Source organism: Abrus precatorius, unplaced genomic scaffold (assembly GCF_003935025.1).
Source record: "Abrus precatorius isolate BTA unplaced genomic scaffold, Abrus_2018 Scaffold6, whole genome shotgun sequence".
NCBI lineage: Eukaryota > Viridiplantae > Streptophyta > Magnoliopsida > Fabales > Fabaceae > Abrus > Abrus precatorius.
In genome coordinates this window covers 24,190,041-24,208,645 of record NW_020874406.1, presented here as the reverse complement: position 1 = coordinate 24,208,645, position 18,605 = coordinate 24,190,041, and the positions used below count along the sequence as shown (strand labels likewise).

At 25.8% G+C, this 18,605-nt stretch overlaps 1 protein-coding gene across 1 annotated transcript; it reads right to left on the bottom strand.

Moving 5' to 3' along the window:
- Positions 1-11,107: 11,107 nt before the first annotated feature.
- On the bottom strand, positions 11,108-18,605 carry LOC113868876 (MADS-box protein SVP). Its single transcript, XM_027504841.1, has 9 exons — positions 18,226-18,605; positions 17,903-18,103; positions 14,475-14,553; positions 12,943-13,007; positions 12,762-12,861; positions 12,625-12,666; positions 12,053-12,094; positions 11,797-11,951; positions 11,108-11,478 (listed from the first exon to the last, which is right to left on the bottom strand). Exons 2-9 carry the CDS (start codon positions 18,082-18,084, stop codon positions 11,460-11,462), a joined length of 684 nt encoding a protein of 227 aa, XP_027360642.1. The 5' UTR covers positions 18,085-18,103; positions 18,226-18,605; the 3' UTR covers positions 11,108-11,459.

Here is an 18,605-nt window from a genome sequence, read left to right as displayed (position 1 = left end):
TTATGAAATTTGACATTCAAATCCTTTATATTTATATAAACTGCAATATTACTGTGACTAATAATTATTTTGTATACTATGAATGTTTGTAAACACATTTAAAATGTAAAAGAAATTATTTGAGCAAATAATGTTTCAATTTTAGATTTTTAATTTTACAATATAAATCTTAGTTTAATTGTTTTTATAATTTGCACAAAATTTGTTGTGTTTGTTGTTGATTGAATAAGTTTAAACATTGATTCCAGTAACTAAAATACTAAAAACATCTTTTAGTTAATTATTTAACTAAATAAAAAATTTCTTTTATTTTTTTGTATAAACCCTTAAGAAATACATCACAAAATGAAAAGATAATGCGTATAAAAAATGTTACTTTAGATTGTCGGTGAGACTAAATTATGTCGTTTTCTATCTTTCAATAATAAATTATGTCATTTATCCTTCGTAGACCAAATTAGTATAAATGCGTTTTTTTTTCAAACGTTAACATATTGATTTATTCTTTATAAATTGGATGTGAAGATTATATATATATATATATATATATATATATATATATATATATATATATATATTTTAATTGTGCTAGAAAAACTGGTTTTAATTCTGCTTTCTATTTTAATGTTGTGTGAACTTTATTCAATACAAGGACTGTGTTTTCTAAATTATTATAGGTTATATTCGGAGCTAGAAAAATATACAAAATATCATGTCATATTTTAGGCATATCAAACATATGTTTAACATTTTGAAAAAAAAAAAATCAAGTTTTTATGAAATTTAACTCTTAGAAAACAAAATCTTCAAAAATTAAAAATTATTCCTTTCGGTCATTTTTATAAAAAACAAAAAATTAAATCAACAAAATTAAAGAAAGCAATTAATTATATTATATTTTTTAAAATATAAATTTTATTTTAAAAATATATATAATATTAAATAGTATAATTACTAATTTGTATATTTAATAATACTAATAAAAAAAATATAAGAGAAATTTAACAATTAATGCATCTTGAATTTATCATTTGTTTCTTTTTATAATAATGAAAAAAAAAGTTCAATTTATTACTTATAAAAATAACAGGAAAGAGTATTATACATAATAAATATTTTTTAAACATTTTTTTTAATAAATACATGTCAACTATAAAAAAATAGTAAGTTCAACAACTTTATTTATTTTAAAACAAAACATTATTTCATTCCCTAAAAATTTTATATAAAAAAATATTCCCTTAAAGTTAGGTTTTAATTGAAAAGGAAGTGAGGAAAATATTATCTTTTTAATAGATAACTTTAATTTGATACTTTTTAAAATAAGAAAATTAAACTAATAGGATAATATAATTTTAAAAATTAAATTTGAATACATGGTTAATATACAAAATTACACTATCAACTAGTAAAATTTATTAAAAATATAATATTTAAAATAATATTTATAAAAATTAATACCTGTAATTAAACCATGGCATGAATATTTTTTTACTATTAATGTATTATAATTTAAATTTAAAATTTAATAGAATAATTTTTTTATAAGCTTCATATAATTCTTTTTATTTTAAAAAATATATAATGTTTAAGGTTAATTTTAGTGATGTCACCATTAACACTCAACATTAATGTTATATGATGGTAGGTAACTTAAATAGGAAAAGAAAAGTGCTCTATCAAAATGTTAAATATGACATTACGTTGATGTCATTGAGTCTTCACGTGACATTGGTAACATTAGATAACTAAGACTGAGCTAGTATTGTTTAAACGGTGTTAATTATAAGTACTTAATAATATTAATAAATTATATTTTATTTTATCGTATTATCAATTGTATTTATTTTTTCTTATTTTTTATTTCTTCTACTACTTTACACACAAAAAAACAAGTAAGAACAGATAATTTTCCTTAAAATAACGAGCATGTGCTAAGATACGAAATCACGCTAAGAATGTATCAATTTCTAAATAAATCTTAATAGATCTTAATTATTAAATAGAAAGATTTAATTTTTTAAAAATAACAAGTATAAAAAATAAATTTTTACTGATCATTAATTTAAAATTAATTTATAAAATATCTAAGTTAAAATTACATAATATTATCCAGGCACACTCCTATTTTAAACAACTTGAAAAGGCGCCACATGATATCTCAATACATGGGACATCAATTCCACTTAATTTTTTTATTAGATAACAATTTAGTGATGACAAAACAACACGGCATATTCTGTAGCTTTGTCTAAAACCCAATCCTAGTTAGTTGTACAAGACGAGTAAAGACATACATGATTAACTTAAATTATTGAATTGAACATATTATTTATTATGTTGATTATTGTTAATATATTTTACACAAATAAGAGATTTTAAAATAAAATGTATTATACAAATAAAATTACGCATTAATCACGATAAACATTCGACAAACACTATCATGCCTTACTAAAAAAACACTTCAGAAAGTAGAAAACCCTTAAGTGCTGTCAAGATCATCACAGCCTCCCATTAAGAATTTTCCTGCATTACTTTAGCACGACGTGTCCTCCTTGAGAACTTGTCCTTCGTATTTTTGTGAATGTCAAATTATTCGTTATCTTTAAGAATCCATGAAAAGGAGGAACATTTTTCTTTATTCTTAATTGTTAATACTAAACGCCTCAGATGCCGACAAATGCATGGTTTAGTGGAATTTGCTACAAAAAATGTATATAATAAAACTACATAAGCTCACCCTTTTTTTTTACACTGTTAAATTTATTTGCGATTCCTTAAAAATGTATACTGTATTACTATTTTTTATGAATTATTTTGTTACGAATTCTGACAAATTTAAAATTCTACATAAAGTGCGTGCAAGTGAATAAAAAAAAAAGAGAAATTAAAAATTAATCAATCACATTTTAGAATGCCACAATATCAAATTCGTTTTTATACGTAAAATTTGAAGTTAAAAAAAAAAGTTACATTTCAGTTTTTCTTTTATATGCATAACTTGGTTAACATATTACGGTGGAATATATCATTTAACACATTATAATTTCCTTTTCAATTAATAAATAATAATGGTTGAGACTTTTTTATTGTGAGAGAGAGATTGAGACTTTTAATATCGCAACAATGTGTCGTCCACAATTTAGGTCTCTTTCATGCATTATAAGCAGTTATCAATGTTACTTTCTTCATAAAAATTATCATTAGGAAGTTATGACAAGATGTGAGCTATTTTTTATATTTATAGTAGCACTAAGAGGAGTGAATAAAATTTTATTGGGAAACTATGTAGGTGATCTGTCCCACTCACTCCATATCCATGTAGGAAAATGTAGCATTTATAGCAGATTATGTGATGATGCCATTGTTTCTGATTGATTGGAGTGGTGAAACATCTCAGCATCAAAAAAATATATATAGTGGATATTTTTTTAATATCTTTTATTACATAAATTAATATTTATTACTGATATAATAATTCATGATTGTACAGTAATATATTATTTTTAGCATAAGTAATTGTTTAAACAGTTTTTTTTATTGCATCTGTATTTTTAAATTTTATTTTATGAAAAATTGTTGAATTAATTGAATATTTAAGAATCTATAATATACTCTTAGTTATTAGTTAAGATTTATTTAAAAATATAAAATTATGTACATTTTACATTTAATATAATAATTTTTATTTTTTAATTTAATTATTTTTGTATGTTTAAAATTAATTTAATAAATTTTAGCTAATAATTAAAATATTTTAGAAAGTGACGTGTTACAAAGTAAACACGTAACACTCCTTGTCTAGGTAATCATCGTAGACACATTTGTCCAATTAACAAGTTTGAAGGAGTAAATATTAATTTTTTACTTTTTTTTTTATCCATGTAACATTATAAAATTATAAAAAAATATTTTTTTATTAAAAATTATAAATAATATAATTTTTAATAAAAAAATATTATATATAATTTTCTTATTATAAGTAAAATTTATAAATTAAAATATTATTAAATAATTATTAAGATTTTGTAAAAAATGTATAAGTGTAATTCAATAATTAAAATAAAATTTATATTTTAATAATATCAATATTTAAAAAATAGCACCTAAATGGTGTCATTTATAAAACGTCAATTTAGGAAATAAAAAAAAGAAGAAAATACAAGTTTACTTATCAACAAATAAGGATAAATACTACATGACAGTGATCAAAAGTAACGTGCCTCTAATGAGCAAATAAATTAAATATTGAGTTATTGATCTGAATAATTTAAATCAGCCTCTGTTCTGTGTCAAAAATGATTTTAAACATGGTCAACGAAATCTGTCCATCGTATTTTATGGGAAGAAATAAAAAAATTAACCAAAAGCATTTAGATTATTTGAAAAGTTTTAACTTTAAAAGAATTGTAACTTTTTTTGAAAGAATAATTGTAACTAATTGATTACTGGTACCCTTTATAAATCATATAGTATGATATATATTAGGCGAATGATTTTAAATAGGATTGACCCAAAAACATCTTATAAGGGTTTTACTTGATATTGAGAGAGCAACTGTATTTATATATAACAGGAAAACTGTCATGCCCAAAAATTTAGTGCCTGTATTGAATTGTCTCAAATAAAAAATACATGTAATATCAATAGATATATAAAAAAATTAAATGAAAATGCATGTACTATAGATAAAAATAAATAAAAACATAAAAAATCTAAATGATAAATGTTTTGATATCATCAATTCAAAAACAAAACAAAGGAGTTAAAAATAAACAAACTTCATATATTAATAAATTATAATATTATAGTCTTTTATACAAAACATGAGAATTATTATCATTTTAAAAGTTGAACAATGCTAATAAGTAATTTACTTTTAAAATTATTTCAATATTTATTCTTAAATAAGAGCATAATTAATTTTTTAATTTATAATATAAAATTTTAATTTATATTAATCTTAAAATCCACATTATTAATAACGACCCAATGAAAATATGAGCTAATAGAAACTAATTATGAGTTTGAATCCTTGAATGTAATTTGATTAAAATATACGAAATGGGTATGAAACTCAAATGTGCATGCAGAAGGATTATCGTAGATGTAGTAATCGTGTGGATATTGATATATAAATATATAAAATATTGGAATGTCGTGTCCTTTGTGTGTTTTCTTTTTGTTTGTGGAAGATTTAGATGACATTATTCTACACAAAACTATAACCTTAGCTGAGAGAGATGGGTCCTAAGTCCTCAAAGTAATCACTCATCGTAATCAGCATTCATTCGAGAGGTTGATGGGTCTATTTGTAGCAAGCTGGTCTCCATTGGCTGTACTTTTTAATGGACCATCAATGCAACGCGTTATTTAACTAAAATTAAATTAAAAAAAAATAACTTAAGAGTGAGAAATAATATGTTTTATATATTTTTTATAAATTTTAACTAATAATAAATAGCCTAATGTCAACACCAAAATTTTGATTTAATTTTCTTTTATTTTAAAAAAAATCTGAATTTTAATATTACAAAAGGATAATGGAAACAAAGAGTTTTAAGGAAAAAACAAAAATTTATCTTAATAAAATAGAAAAAATTCAGAATTAATTTTTTAAAAGGAAAATAAAATATTACAAATAATTAAATTCTTGAACCAATGCTATTTTATACAAAAAAAAAAAAAGAAAAAATTCAGAATTTTTGACATTTTATGAAAACTCTAGCAATAAGAGGATTTTTTTTTATTTGAATTATTAGAGGGAAAACCCTAGCAATAAATTTTAACTAATAATAAATATCCTACTAATAAGAGTATATCAGACATATTATTATATAATTTTATAAATTTTAACAAATTTTAGTCAATAACAAAAGTGGGTCATAAAAAATTAATTTAAAAATAAAAAATAGTAAAATTTATATAACTTTTATTTACTCAATTAAACTTAGCCTTAACTATCAAAGTTTACAAAACTTTAAAATTAAAGTGGTATTATTTATGTTTTAAAGTTTTTTAAAAGTTAGTAGCAAAATTTATTTATTTTTACTCAATACAATGTTATAATTCATCGTGTCAATCTAAAAAATTAACTATGTTTTAGAATTATCAAATATATTAACATGAATTTCAAAATACGGTTGCATCTCGAAACTTGAATTTAAGAGTTTTTAACACAAATTTAAACATGCCCCGGTTATATTTATTGAACTGAAATAAGTTTAAAGAAAAAATTCGTTAATTTTTTGTTTTACATTATCGTGTGATCGATTTAGTTTAAAATATAAATATTAAATAATCTAACATGATGCATTTTTAATCGGCTCAAAATGAGTCAGATTTTAATATGCCAGAATTTTTGAAATACAATTTATTATTCTTTTTTATTTCTTTGATTTGATTTTTTCAACACCATACCAATTATCTTTTATACAGACAAGAGTTTATTTGACCGTTGCTGCTTAAATTTTCAATACAGTGGTAGCAAATTAAATCCAATTCCGTGTTATCCTTTGGAATAATTAAAAATAAACAAGTTATTTAACTTGAATTAATTTAATTATACTTGAGAGTCAATTTTCTTTCATAAACTCACAAGTCATTTCAGTTTAACCGGTAATTTTAAGTTTTAGTTTCACTATATATAATTATAATTAATATTTTTAAAAATTAACTTTTATTGCTCACGGCAATTTTAATTAGCTCAAATATAAATATTTCATTTAAAGAATATTTTCATCTAGACAATAAAAAATAAAAGGTCATTGAAAAAATTAATTTTGATTTCATTTTAAATCTTGTAGTATTGTTGTTTAAAATTTGATTTTCTGAGCAATGAATTCCGGTCAAATTTAGAGAGGGATTTATATTCATATGCAATTTTTTTTCAAATCAAATCTCTTAAAACATCTTGATTCCAAACATTTTAAAAATTGGATCAATCAAGGTGTTAAATTTTACAATATAATTTTTACATAAAAAAACAACAGATCGGTGGGATAACAAAATTTATATGTACAGGGAAACCTCACAAATAAGTATTGGAATTCGTTATATATAAAATATATATTTAACTGTTAAATTTATCTTGAGTGTGAAGATATTTAAAGTAAGAAGTAAGAATTTATCTATTATTAATTTCAAATAATATAATTTATAAATATAACTAACTTAAAAATAATAATAAATAAAACATTATTTTTATTTTATATATATATATATATATATATATATATATTTTTTTTTTTTTTTTTATTTTAGAAGAGTTCTATCTCTAATTAATCGTTATCACCAACTGAGGAACTAAAGAAGAGGAAAAAGGGCCCTACAATAGCGACATCATAATTCTTACTACTATTATGTTCAAATCTTAATTAAAGTTGAAACTGAATTATAGTAGCTTAATGGATGATTTTTTTTATTTTTTATTTTTTGGGTTATATCAAACATGGTGCTTACTAAGAATGGATGAAGTTTAAGGACTCGGTGTTACTTAATTTTGGATTAGTGTAGATGTCGTTAATTATTTTCCTAAATAATGTATCTCAAATGTTGAATCCATTTTAATATCTTAAAGAACTAATTTCGGTTAGATTTGGGGAACAAAAAGATTATACAATCTCATCAGAAAAATCATTTTCATGAGATAATCAAAATTGTTTATCACATGGGCTTGTCTTAATTTTGTGGGAGACATGTCACAGATGATAGTTTTTTATTAGACTAACATTTTAAGGGTTTAAGGATATGCTTTGTTGTGGCTGTCTAAATCACTTGAATTAGAATGACACTATGATTCGCAGCATAAATAGTATGCATACTTAAAATCAAATTAATTTATTGTACTTAAATACTGAGACGAAGAACGTCATACTGCACAAACATACACATTTATTAACACATATTGAAGCAAAACGTATTCTTTATATTTTCATGAGACAAATCCAGATTCATCAGTCATAGTTTATCACATTCTTTATAAAAATAAAAAGATTAAATATATCATATATACGAAGAAATCATCATAATTCTGGAGAAGAAACAAATCAATAATTTAAGACCATTTTAAAATCAAACCACAATTATTTGAAACTCTTTAGGTTAATTACAAAATCTTTCACGACTAAGCTTGAACAGAAAAGAGTGCAAAAGAAGTTTGGTTTAGATAAGAGTTTTGTATTCCTACAGTGTATTATTTAGTATTTTTTTTGCTATATATATATAATCGAGTGTAAGTTTTTTTAAGATCTAGAGCTTATAAATAAATAAATATATATAATAAATTTAAAAAGATATAAACATAAAAGGTAAAAAAAATAAAAGAAATATTGATTTTGCATCTTTTGCAACGTTACAAAACCTTTCAAGCCCGTTGTCACCGTTTAAAAAGACATTAAAACGCAAAATTATTGTCAATGATGTTTCTTTATTCTGTAGCCCTTTGAAAGTGCACGAGTTTAGCCATAGTGTTGTTAGCTTTGGAGGTAAAATTGGTATCGAATTAACTCTATTGGTCGATCAGAAAGAGAAAAGGAGAAAGTGTGGTATTCAAACACAATTTTGGAGCTATTTTCTGTAACCTAAATAGTAAAGAAAACATGAAAGGGCCACAAACGAGAGATGACTGACCGCAAGTTTTTTATAATACCATTAACGTAATTCAAATTTATGAAAAAAAGAAAGGCAAGTAAAGAGATTGTTTTTATTTAAATAATTGAGTTTTTTTATATAAGGATATATTTTTTTGAATATAATTAATCTTTCTTTCATTTTGCTTTTATTTTTTCCTATAAATATAAATAATTTTAAAAATATTACATTTTTACTCACATTTTATATATTTCTCTTTCTTGTTAAGGAAAGCATTAATATTATAACCAATTTACCTAATTTGGATTTAAAATGAGAAATTTTTTTTCCAAAACAATTAACTCTTTCCTATTTCTCCCAACTTTACAAGAAAAGAAATTGTATAAAAATTTTAAAATAATAGGCATCCAAATTAAACTTTCTTTATACACACACATTCCAAAAAAAATATAAATAAATTTCATAGTTTTTTTAAATAATGGAATTTAAAAGATCTTATAAATCAATAATCAAAATACTAACTAAAACATAAAAATTTACAAAAAAAAAGAAAGAGAATCTTTCTCAAATATATCAATAATTTGTAGAAGTTTATTAATTATTTATGTTACTGTAACTCATAATTTTCTTAAAATTAATGTTAAAATGTCTTATTTGCATTCAAATATATTTCAGGGAAGATTGAATAATATAATTATATTATCAACTAAAAAATTACTTTATAAACTCCATTATACAAATTAAATAACTGATTTGTATTACAAAAGATAAGAAAAGTAAATTTTGAACAATTATTAAAAATTATATTCCATATTGTTAAAATGCTCTATAAGAAATTTTATTAAAGGTCATGTACCTTTAAATTGACTTTCAGCGAATCCAACTTCTGGCAATATAGCAACTTAACTTCAACTTTAAGAACCATTTCAACCCACTAGATGTCTAATCGATACTTGTAATAATGACCCTTAATGAGAGTTGCAGATCTCCCCAAGGTTTTTAGGTAATAATTCAAGTTATACTTGAAAATACTACATAACAACGTTAATTATCCCGATTATGCTGGAAGATGCAATCAACCCTATTTAATCTAAATTTGCAAAACATGAAAAAAATCAAATGATTAATCTTATAAGAGGTTTCAAGAAATTAAACATGAGAACTAAGGACATGGCTATTGCGTATTCCCGTTGGTAATGGTATTAAGGATTGAATGGCTCAAACCTCATTACAAGGCTCGAATCTGGCTTCCCACAGATTAACAATTGCAGCAACAACTGACACTTTAGATACATTACAAGCCTTGCACAATCATTCATTATAATTTTGGGAAATCATTTTATAACTTTTCTAGACAGAAAATTATAATTTTTTTAATATTTTAAAAATTAAAAAATATTTACATTTTTTCTAAATAAACTTCTAACCCATTCAATGTTGATATAAAATTAATGGTGACAATTATAAAAATGACCTATTTTACGTACCTCTGGTTTATTACTAAATTATCAAAGGAAGGACAATATATATACACTATGAAGTGTACATATTTTAGTTATTGTAAAATAATATCGGTCCAAAGTCCAAACCCATAGAAATAAGTCTGCGCTTTCAGCCCCTTTCATTCATTAAATGGGTTACATGAGTTTAGGCCCATGCATTCAATTTTAAGAGACATGTTAAGTGAAAAATTTTAGTTATTGTAAAAAACTTAATCAATAATAGATTAACAGTATTTTTTTAACTTTAAAAAATCATACGAGCTCTAATTTCATTAATTATTTTAAAAAAATATTTAAATGATCTAAGAAACAATCTTTTTTAAAATAAATTATAATGAATAAATTGAAGGGTTTTTAAAAATGTTTTACGAGTATTGTTCTCAATCATGAAAGTCAAGGAGGCTTGCTAGTGACCGGAAGGTCAGTGACGTTTGGATATTGTGATAATATTACGGATTTGTTTTAAGTTTGGATGAAAAGGTGTAAAAGATTTTTTAATTTTTTATCTTTTTAAATTTGTTTAAAAATAAAAAATTAAAAGCATGCTTAATTTATATTTAAAAAAAATTCTATTTTTAAAAATCAAATTTAATATAATTTTGCATTATATTTTATTTTTAAAAATAGAACAGAGAACTATTTTTAAAATAAAAATTAAACATGCTCTAAATATTTTAAATTTTCTATTTCCATTTTTATAAAATTCTCACTCTAAAAATTATATTTTTTAGGAAAAAAATATTTTTTTTATTATTCTACTTTAAATAATATTAAATATTTAATCTAACAAATAAAAACAAAACCTGCTCTCCTAAACATTGAAATCATACCAAAGTCAAAATTCACAAAGCACAGTTCGAGATGTCGAAAAAAACTATATATGCAGGACAAGGTGACTAGAAGACACAGTATAACACAATTCAATACTGTGCCATGCGCACCCATGTTTGGATACATGTTTGCCTACTTTTAACACATTAAAACTACTTTTTCTCCATGAATTTTTGCTTGAAAAATGTTAGAAAGTGATTTTACTTTTTATATGGACAAGCTCAGTTTACATTGTTAACCAAACAGATCCATAATCATTTCAACAATTCTAATCAAAGTATACAACGGGAAAAGAGTGGAAGAAGCAAGGATTACACGGTTAAAATGCAATTAAAAAACATTACTTGGCACTTGGAGTTACTTTTTTAAATCAATTGCTAAGTGATATTACCCTACAATAGCCACGAGTCAGTACTAATATATACTACCACCACTCCACGGGGACATATTAGTCATTACCATTAACGAAATTTAGACCATAATTTTTGTTGATCTTTTCTAGTAAGTTTTAACTCCGTACACACTTCCCCTTCATCCGTTGTATGGAAGCCTGAAAGTACACGAAAGCGTTAACTTAAGCAAAGTTAAGATATTATATTATATATATATATATATATAAGCTATGTAGTATTGCATTATAAATTTTAGTTAAAAAATAATAATAGAAGAACTTCCCATGTTTTCTGATATAAAATGATTCAAATACACTTTGTGCAAGTTTGGTTAAAATTATTATTAGAAAAAGTAATCGTTTCGTTTTAAAATTCTCTTCATTCACAAGAATTATTAGCATTGGTGACATGATATATAGCAGAAAGTAGAATAAATTGGACGAGTTTAGTTTGTGATAAAATGAATGAAGACTAACCCCAATTTGAGCGATGTGTCTGAGCTTTCATAGTCCTGGGGAGGTCCAGTGGAGTTGCACACGTTAGTGACAGACTCTGAAGATTGACCTTCATCCATAACCAAGTTCTCTGAATCCGCACCACCAAGCCTTTGCCCATTAATAGTGCCCGTTACCTTGAGTGATACACACAGCACACACACATACACAGCTTAATTTTTATTTCCAGTTGCAGAAACTATATAAAGGGAGGGGAAAAAGAAAAAGGGTATCATACATGACGCTTTAGTCGCTCGTTCTCTTCCATCAATAGCATTCCCTGCAGGATCAGTGGGATATTGTTAGTTGATTAGAAAGAAATTAGAACTTAATTTAACAAGATCACTGATTGACAATCTAATGATTTCATGAATCCTGTTAATTAGTAAGCACCAATAACAATATCTATATACATTATTTACAACATTTGAGTAGAACGTGGGACTCAACAGTCAAGAAGCGGGAATGCAAAGAAGCCCCGTATTTCCTGTTTGAACAGCTTTATATATTATATTGAGATTACAAAATTCTAGTCTAATTTCTAATTCATTTCATATTTTCACAAATGAAGTTGCTTCACACAAAAATTAAAAATCAAAGATGAAGGTGAAGACATCAAACAAATCAAAGCCTCAATCAAGGCATTTTGATTTGTGATATTAGAAACACAAACAATTGTGTCTTCAATTACGAGATGAGTGTTCCGTGGCATACAGGCATATATGCAAACCAACATAAGAACTATACTGATATGTCTCATCATTAACGTATGGATTCTCAAAAATGACAATGGAAACTCAAGTTTCTAACCTTTCTTTGAAGATCAGTGATCTCATTCATGATCTTCTCTCCCTGAAAAGCACAAAGATTTTATGTCTTAATTAAATAAAGTCACGAAGCAAGTTATTGTACATGAGGGCACTAGAGAAAACACGACAATTGAAGACCTTCTTTTCTATTACACGGCCCAACCCAGTTTCGAGAGACCTCTCCAGTTGTTGCAATTCTTCTATGTTCAAACCTTGAAGATCCTCTCCTCTCAGCTGCCTGCATTTTTTATCATTGTCAAGCCTTTACATTTCAACAAACACCACAAACTAATCCGTTACGAAATTGAGAAATTTGCACCTTAGTTGATGGCTTTTCTCAGCAACTTCCTTGCTCAATCTGGAACAGTTGCTGTTTTCAACTAGCTGCAATCAACATTTAAGAAATTAATGATTGATTGTCATTAAAATTTCACTCTTTATTCCACTCAAAATTGGTTGCAAAAGGAGTACTGTATTACAAATTAAACTAAACACATACTAACATCATTTTTGCGAGCAAAGCTCATAGCTTAAGTTACCCTGAGTCTGCACTTTAACTCTAGGTCAAATTTTATTTTAGCTTATTATTCATTTCATTTACATCAAATCCCAGTCTTCCGTGGAGCCCTAAAAATAATTCGCCTTCATATTAGAAAATTTTTACTCGTTTTTATCACATTAATTAACCGAAAAAGCCTTGAGTTACATTAAATTTTGAAAAATACTAACCCGCGTCATACATAAAATTGGTTTAAAAGTTTCAATAAAAACGTTATTGTATTTATTATTATTATTATATTTTTAATGAAGAAATTATTTAACTATTTTTAATTAATACTCCAAAATTTAATGAAGAAGAGTACCAATCAGCGGGACCTGAAGTTTTACTTGCTTTCTCTTCATTCAATAATTGATTATCCAGATCAAGCATGTTTCGCAAACATGGGACATTTTCTTTCTTTCTCATGGAACCTGTCATTTCTGGTGGTCCTCCTCCCTTTTTCCCCATCCTCCAAGCGAATGCTTATAGAATTTCTTCTGAGAATGTTTGTTTAATTTATTTTAAGCTTTGACCCCATTTAATATAAAAATCAATCAATAAATAAATTATCATAGATTATTTAATTTTAACTTAAGGTGAGCTACGTTGCAGGAATCCCATTTCAGATACAGACGGGAGCGGAAAACTTATAAATCAAAGATACAAGTGTGCTAAAAAAATTTTACATAACAGAAATAAAAATATAAAATATTTATAAACTGTTCAGATAATATCCATAATAAAAAATTTAACCAAGGTCATATCATACATCTCATAAAAAGAATGAATGAATTTGATTAAAAACATCAGCTAAGCCTTATCTTATGATCTGAGGTCAGTTACACAGAGGTCAATTAAATAAAAGTAAATAAATCAATAAATAGCAAAAATTTTAGCTAATATTTGAAGTATAACAAACCGTATCTCACACAGTTTTATTAAAGTCATACTTAAGCGGTATTCAATTATGTTTAAAAAATAATTATATCAAGTACCCAAATAACTACTAAACATTTAATACGAATACATTCGACAAAATGCAACAATGGGGTTAATAATTCAGAGTTTATGTCATTTTAAACTACCGGCATTGCATGCCTATCCAGTAATAGATCTACCGATACACTTTGATATCACATGTTATAATTGTCAAAAGATCAGTCAAAGTAGATGATTGTCAAAAGATAGAAGATTAAGAAAAAGACGCAAGAATCACACACATTTATAAACTCCCACTTAAACGGGATTACACCAACCAAAATTTTCCAATCATTTTTTCTTACAAAGTTCAGAAGTAATTAAATACCAACCTGCAACTCGAGAGACGGTTGCTCCAGCTTTGCTAGGTTCTTCGAGTGCAAATGATGCCTTTCAAGAATTTCCTTCATGCTTCATATGATAAAATCAAAGTCACGTCAAGAAGAATGCCCCCAAGAAAAATAAAAATTACAGACAAGATTGATGGAATGTGGATATCATTTTCAGATTGGAATAGCTGTCCTTTACAATGTTTTAAACAGTTGGGAAAAACATAACTTGTGGATAGGCCATATTTGTACTGAGCTACGGTACCTCTTGAATTCTATTAATTAAGGATTAACGATATTATTACATGTTGTCTTAGATGATAAAAAACACTCTATGTTACTTCTAATATTACACAAATTGAAGATGTAAAACACAGGGTTCCAACGAAGATTATATTTAGAGAAAACTAAACAGGCGAAAAGAAAATTCAAAAATATCTGATCATCAAATGTGTAGGAGGGTCTACACATCACGATGTGTCTTTTCACTTCAACATATATATATATATATACACACACATGTTTGAGTTGTGATTCGTGAAACTGTGGGGTGCAAGGAAACTAGGAAAGAAAAAGATTGCTTTTATTGACCAATAATAAGATGCTCAAAGAACTTCCGAAGAAAAAAGAGTTCTCTTTTCAATGTTGCCACCCCACCCAACCTTAAAGCTACTTATATTCCATCTAGGCCTCTAAATCAAGAATGAAATAAATTGTGTCGAAGTGGTGATATGAAATGTTGCTTACTGAACAGTGAATAGCCATCCCCGTGAAACCAGGATTAATAGTAATATCCATCAAGTTTCCTTCATATAATATAGCTTCTTCCTTATGACCACAAATGTAGCGATAGAAAACCGAGAGGGGGAGTAGAAATATACTAGTATAACATATATAGCTCCATACATAACAGCTTTTATCTTTCCAAAAAACAAATCTTCACAAAGAATCATAACGAATTTATTCTGTCTACGTGCCTTCAATAAGAAAATGTTAAGTTTTAGAATTTAAGCATCTTAATAATGAGATTTTATTAAAAATAAAATATTTATTATAATTTTAATCTTTAATATAATAAATATATTTATTTTCACTAAATTGTATATAACATTTAATGTTTAAAATTAGTTTTAAAATTTTAAATGAACATAACCTATATCTATATAATTCCGAAATTTTTGCATAAAAACAAATGAAAACTGAACGATTCACATTACTTTGTGCATTGGAATTATGCAGAGTGATACGATAGATTTAGACCAGTTAAATGATCTGAGATAGGCTGGTTTGGTCCAAACAAGAAATCCTTCTTAAAGTGACTGTTTTAGTCAGTTCTCTCAAAATTGTCAGGTTTGATTATGTACCTTTTTCAGACAAATTATTGTGTTATATATAGGATAACTAATTTTAAATTTACTAATTACATTCTTTACACCACTAAATAAAGACTCACTTCGGTTATTATTTTGATAAATTTTTAGGAAAATATTAATATAAAATAAATAGTATTTTTTTAAAATTAAAAATAATTTATACTCGTAAAGTTTTAAAGACAGTAACCAAAATAATTTATTAATTTATTTTAACTTATTAGAGAAATTTATTTTATTTTAATACTTAATATTTTACTTTTATAAAAACTTATTAAAAAAAAATCTAAAATCATAGTACAAAGCATCTATTATGAGTGGAACAAATTAACGTATCACAAAACGCAGTAGAACAAAATCTGTAGATTAATATGCTTTAGAATAACAAATTCAACATTGAGTTGAGTTAAAATGATTTTATTCATTCAAGTGGCATGTTTAAATTCAAAATTTGATAAAAAAAAAAAATAGGATAAGTATAAAAATTTATTATAAAATTTCTTATTAAAGTAGCCTGTAGTTCTCAAGATATAAAGAAAATTTAAGTAGTTATATGTCATGAAAGAGTTTGCAATTTCATCTTTTCAACAATTATACCTAGAAAATTTGTAATTTGATTGGGCCAAAGATCTCAAAATAATAAAATCATATTAAAAAATTACAGATATAGACAAATAGTATCAAACTTGTTAAATATTTGTGTTGTTGTCCTTTTTTCTCTTTTTATGTGAGTTATTTTAGATATAAAGAATGCATAAAACCCTCTTTCTCCAATAACTCTTATCAAAGTATTGATGACTCAACTTAAAACAAACTTCTAACTTATACAAGAAGATGCAAAATATGAACAATTGAGAGTGCATTATCATCATTAATTGAAGAAAAGTCTATCTAATAGATTGAGTCCTAAAGTAAGAGAGAATTATAGTAGAATTGAAGAAGATTAAAATAAGAGTTGATCGCAAAATAAATATATGTTAAATTTGAGTTGGAAGGAAAATATGTTGGACTAAAGAAGATTAATTAATTCAATTCACATCCTAAAACTTGGAAAAGGAAATGATAAAAAAATACTAAAAAATATGAAGATTTATTATAACCTTGCTTAGAAATAATATTTAATCCTTTGAGTGTGGTGAAAATTTGAGCAATTATGGATGAAGATAGGGTTTGCAATTTTATCTGATAAAAATTATAAAATAATAAAATTATGTTAAAATTTTATAAACATAAGCCAAATCACATTAAAGATGTATGTCAATATTTTTATTTTGTTTTTTCTTTTTTGAGTGTTCCCAGACAGAGAATACAAAGAAATGTCTCTTTTCCCAACATAAGGAACACTTGTACACAACCCAACTTTTGTTTAAAAAGCTATAAAGCTAGCGTAATAACTGCACATTTTCCATACATACATAGACCAAATTTTTATCTAATTCAATGCATTTTCAGGCATGGTCATCGTTTTCTTTCTTCATCTAAACTCAAATAACTCACGAAAGGTCCGAAGGATCAAATCAAGCAACAAAACTACTATAACAAGGAAGCAAAGGAGGATTTCTAGACAGTAAACAGAAATAGAAAGCAAACACGATAAGCTGATAACCATGCTTGAAGCAAACCCACAAAAATGTTTAAGAAGAATTATATAACCGCATTACAACTATGAACAATCTCAGAAGTCAGCACTGACATAACACAGCTTCCAAAACAGTGCCGTCTTCGTTTTTTTTTTCTCTCTTTTTTTTTTCCATTAACTAAACAGATTAAATGAAAACTCACTATCTATATTTACCATCCATGGCAGAACCAACTTAAACATACATACCATCACGCTTAGTATGCTACAATGTCTTTACATATGTAACTTAGCTGATTTAATTCTTGTTAACCAAACCATAATATATAAAGCCTAATCTAAATTATCAACCCAAAACAAAACAAAAAAAATTCCAAAAAACACACGATCTAACACTGAAACCCCATCAACCCTTTTCAGTCATAAAAAAGAGTGAGAAAGAAAGCGAGGGAGAAGATGTAAATAATAAAGAAAAGAAAGACCTTGAACTTGAGTACTCGAAGAGCTTGCCAGTAGAAGAGAAGATTATGAGGGCTATATCAGCATCGCACAGAACCGAAAGCTCCTCAGCTTTTTTGAAGAGCCCTCTGCGTCGCTTGGAAAAGGTTACTTGCCTGGCCGTGGCGTTGTCGATCTTCCTAATCTGAATCTTCTCCCTCGCCATTAATTTCCTTCACCTTAATCTAACCCCATTTGGTTAAACAAGAAAACAGAAAAAGAAAGTAAACAGCTTTAGCCTCTTTGATTACTGGGTGCGTTGCATACGAACCACGGAACGAACCAACATATAATTAAAGAAACCCACCTAAAAAAAGGACGAGTCAAAAGCAAGCGAAGGCTGAGTCGTTGACTATATATGGCGTGTTTTATGAAAAGCAAAAGCAAAGGGTGTTTGTTTAGTGTGAGGGTAGCAGAAATTTTAATAGGCAGGCATTTAACTAAATTTAGCTTTCGAGAAGATGGAGAAGAAAATTGTGGAGTCCTGGGAGAAATTTGTGTGTGTGTGTTATACGGTGAGATGTGAGAGTTTAGGTGAGTGAGGAATTGGTCGCTGGATTGTACTTGTGGATTTTACTTTCCTTATTGGGGGAAGGCGTTGGTTTTGGTGCTTGTTTGGCTTGTGACTAGTTGTGAGAGGTTTCCAGCTTTGAGAGAAAGCCACCAATCAGAGTAAGAGAGAGACAA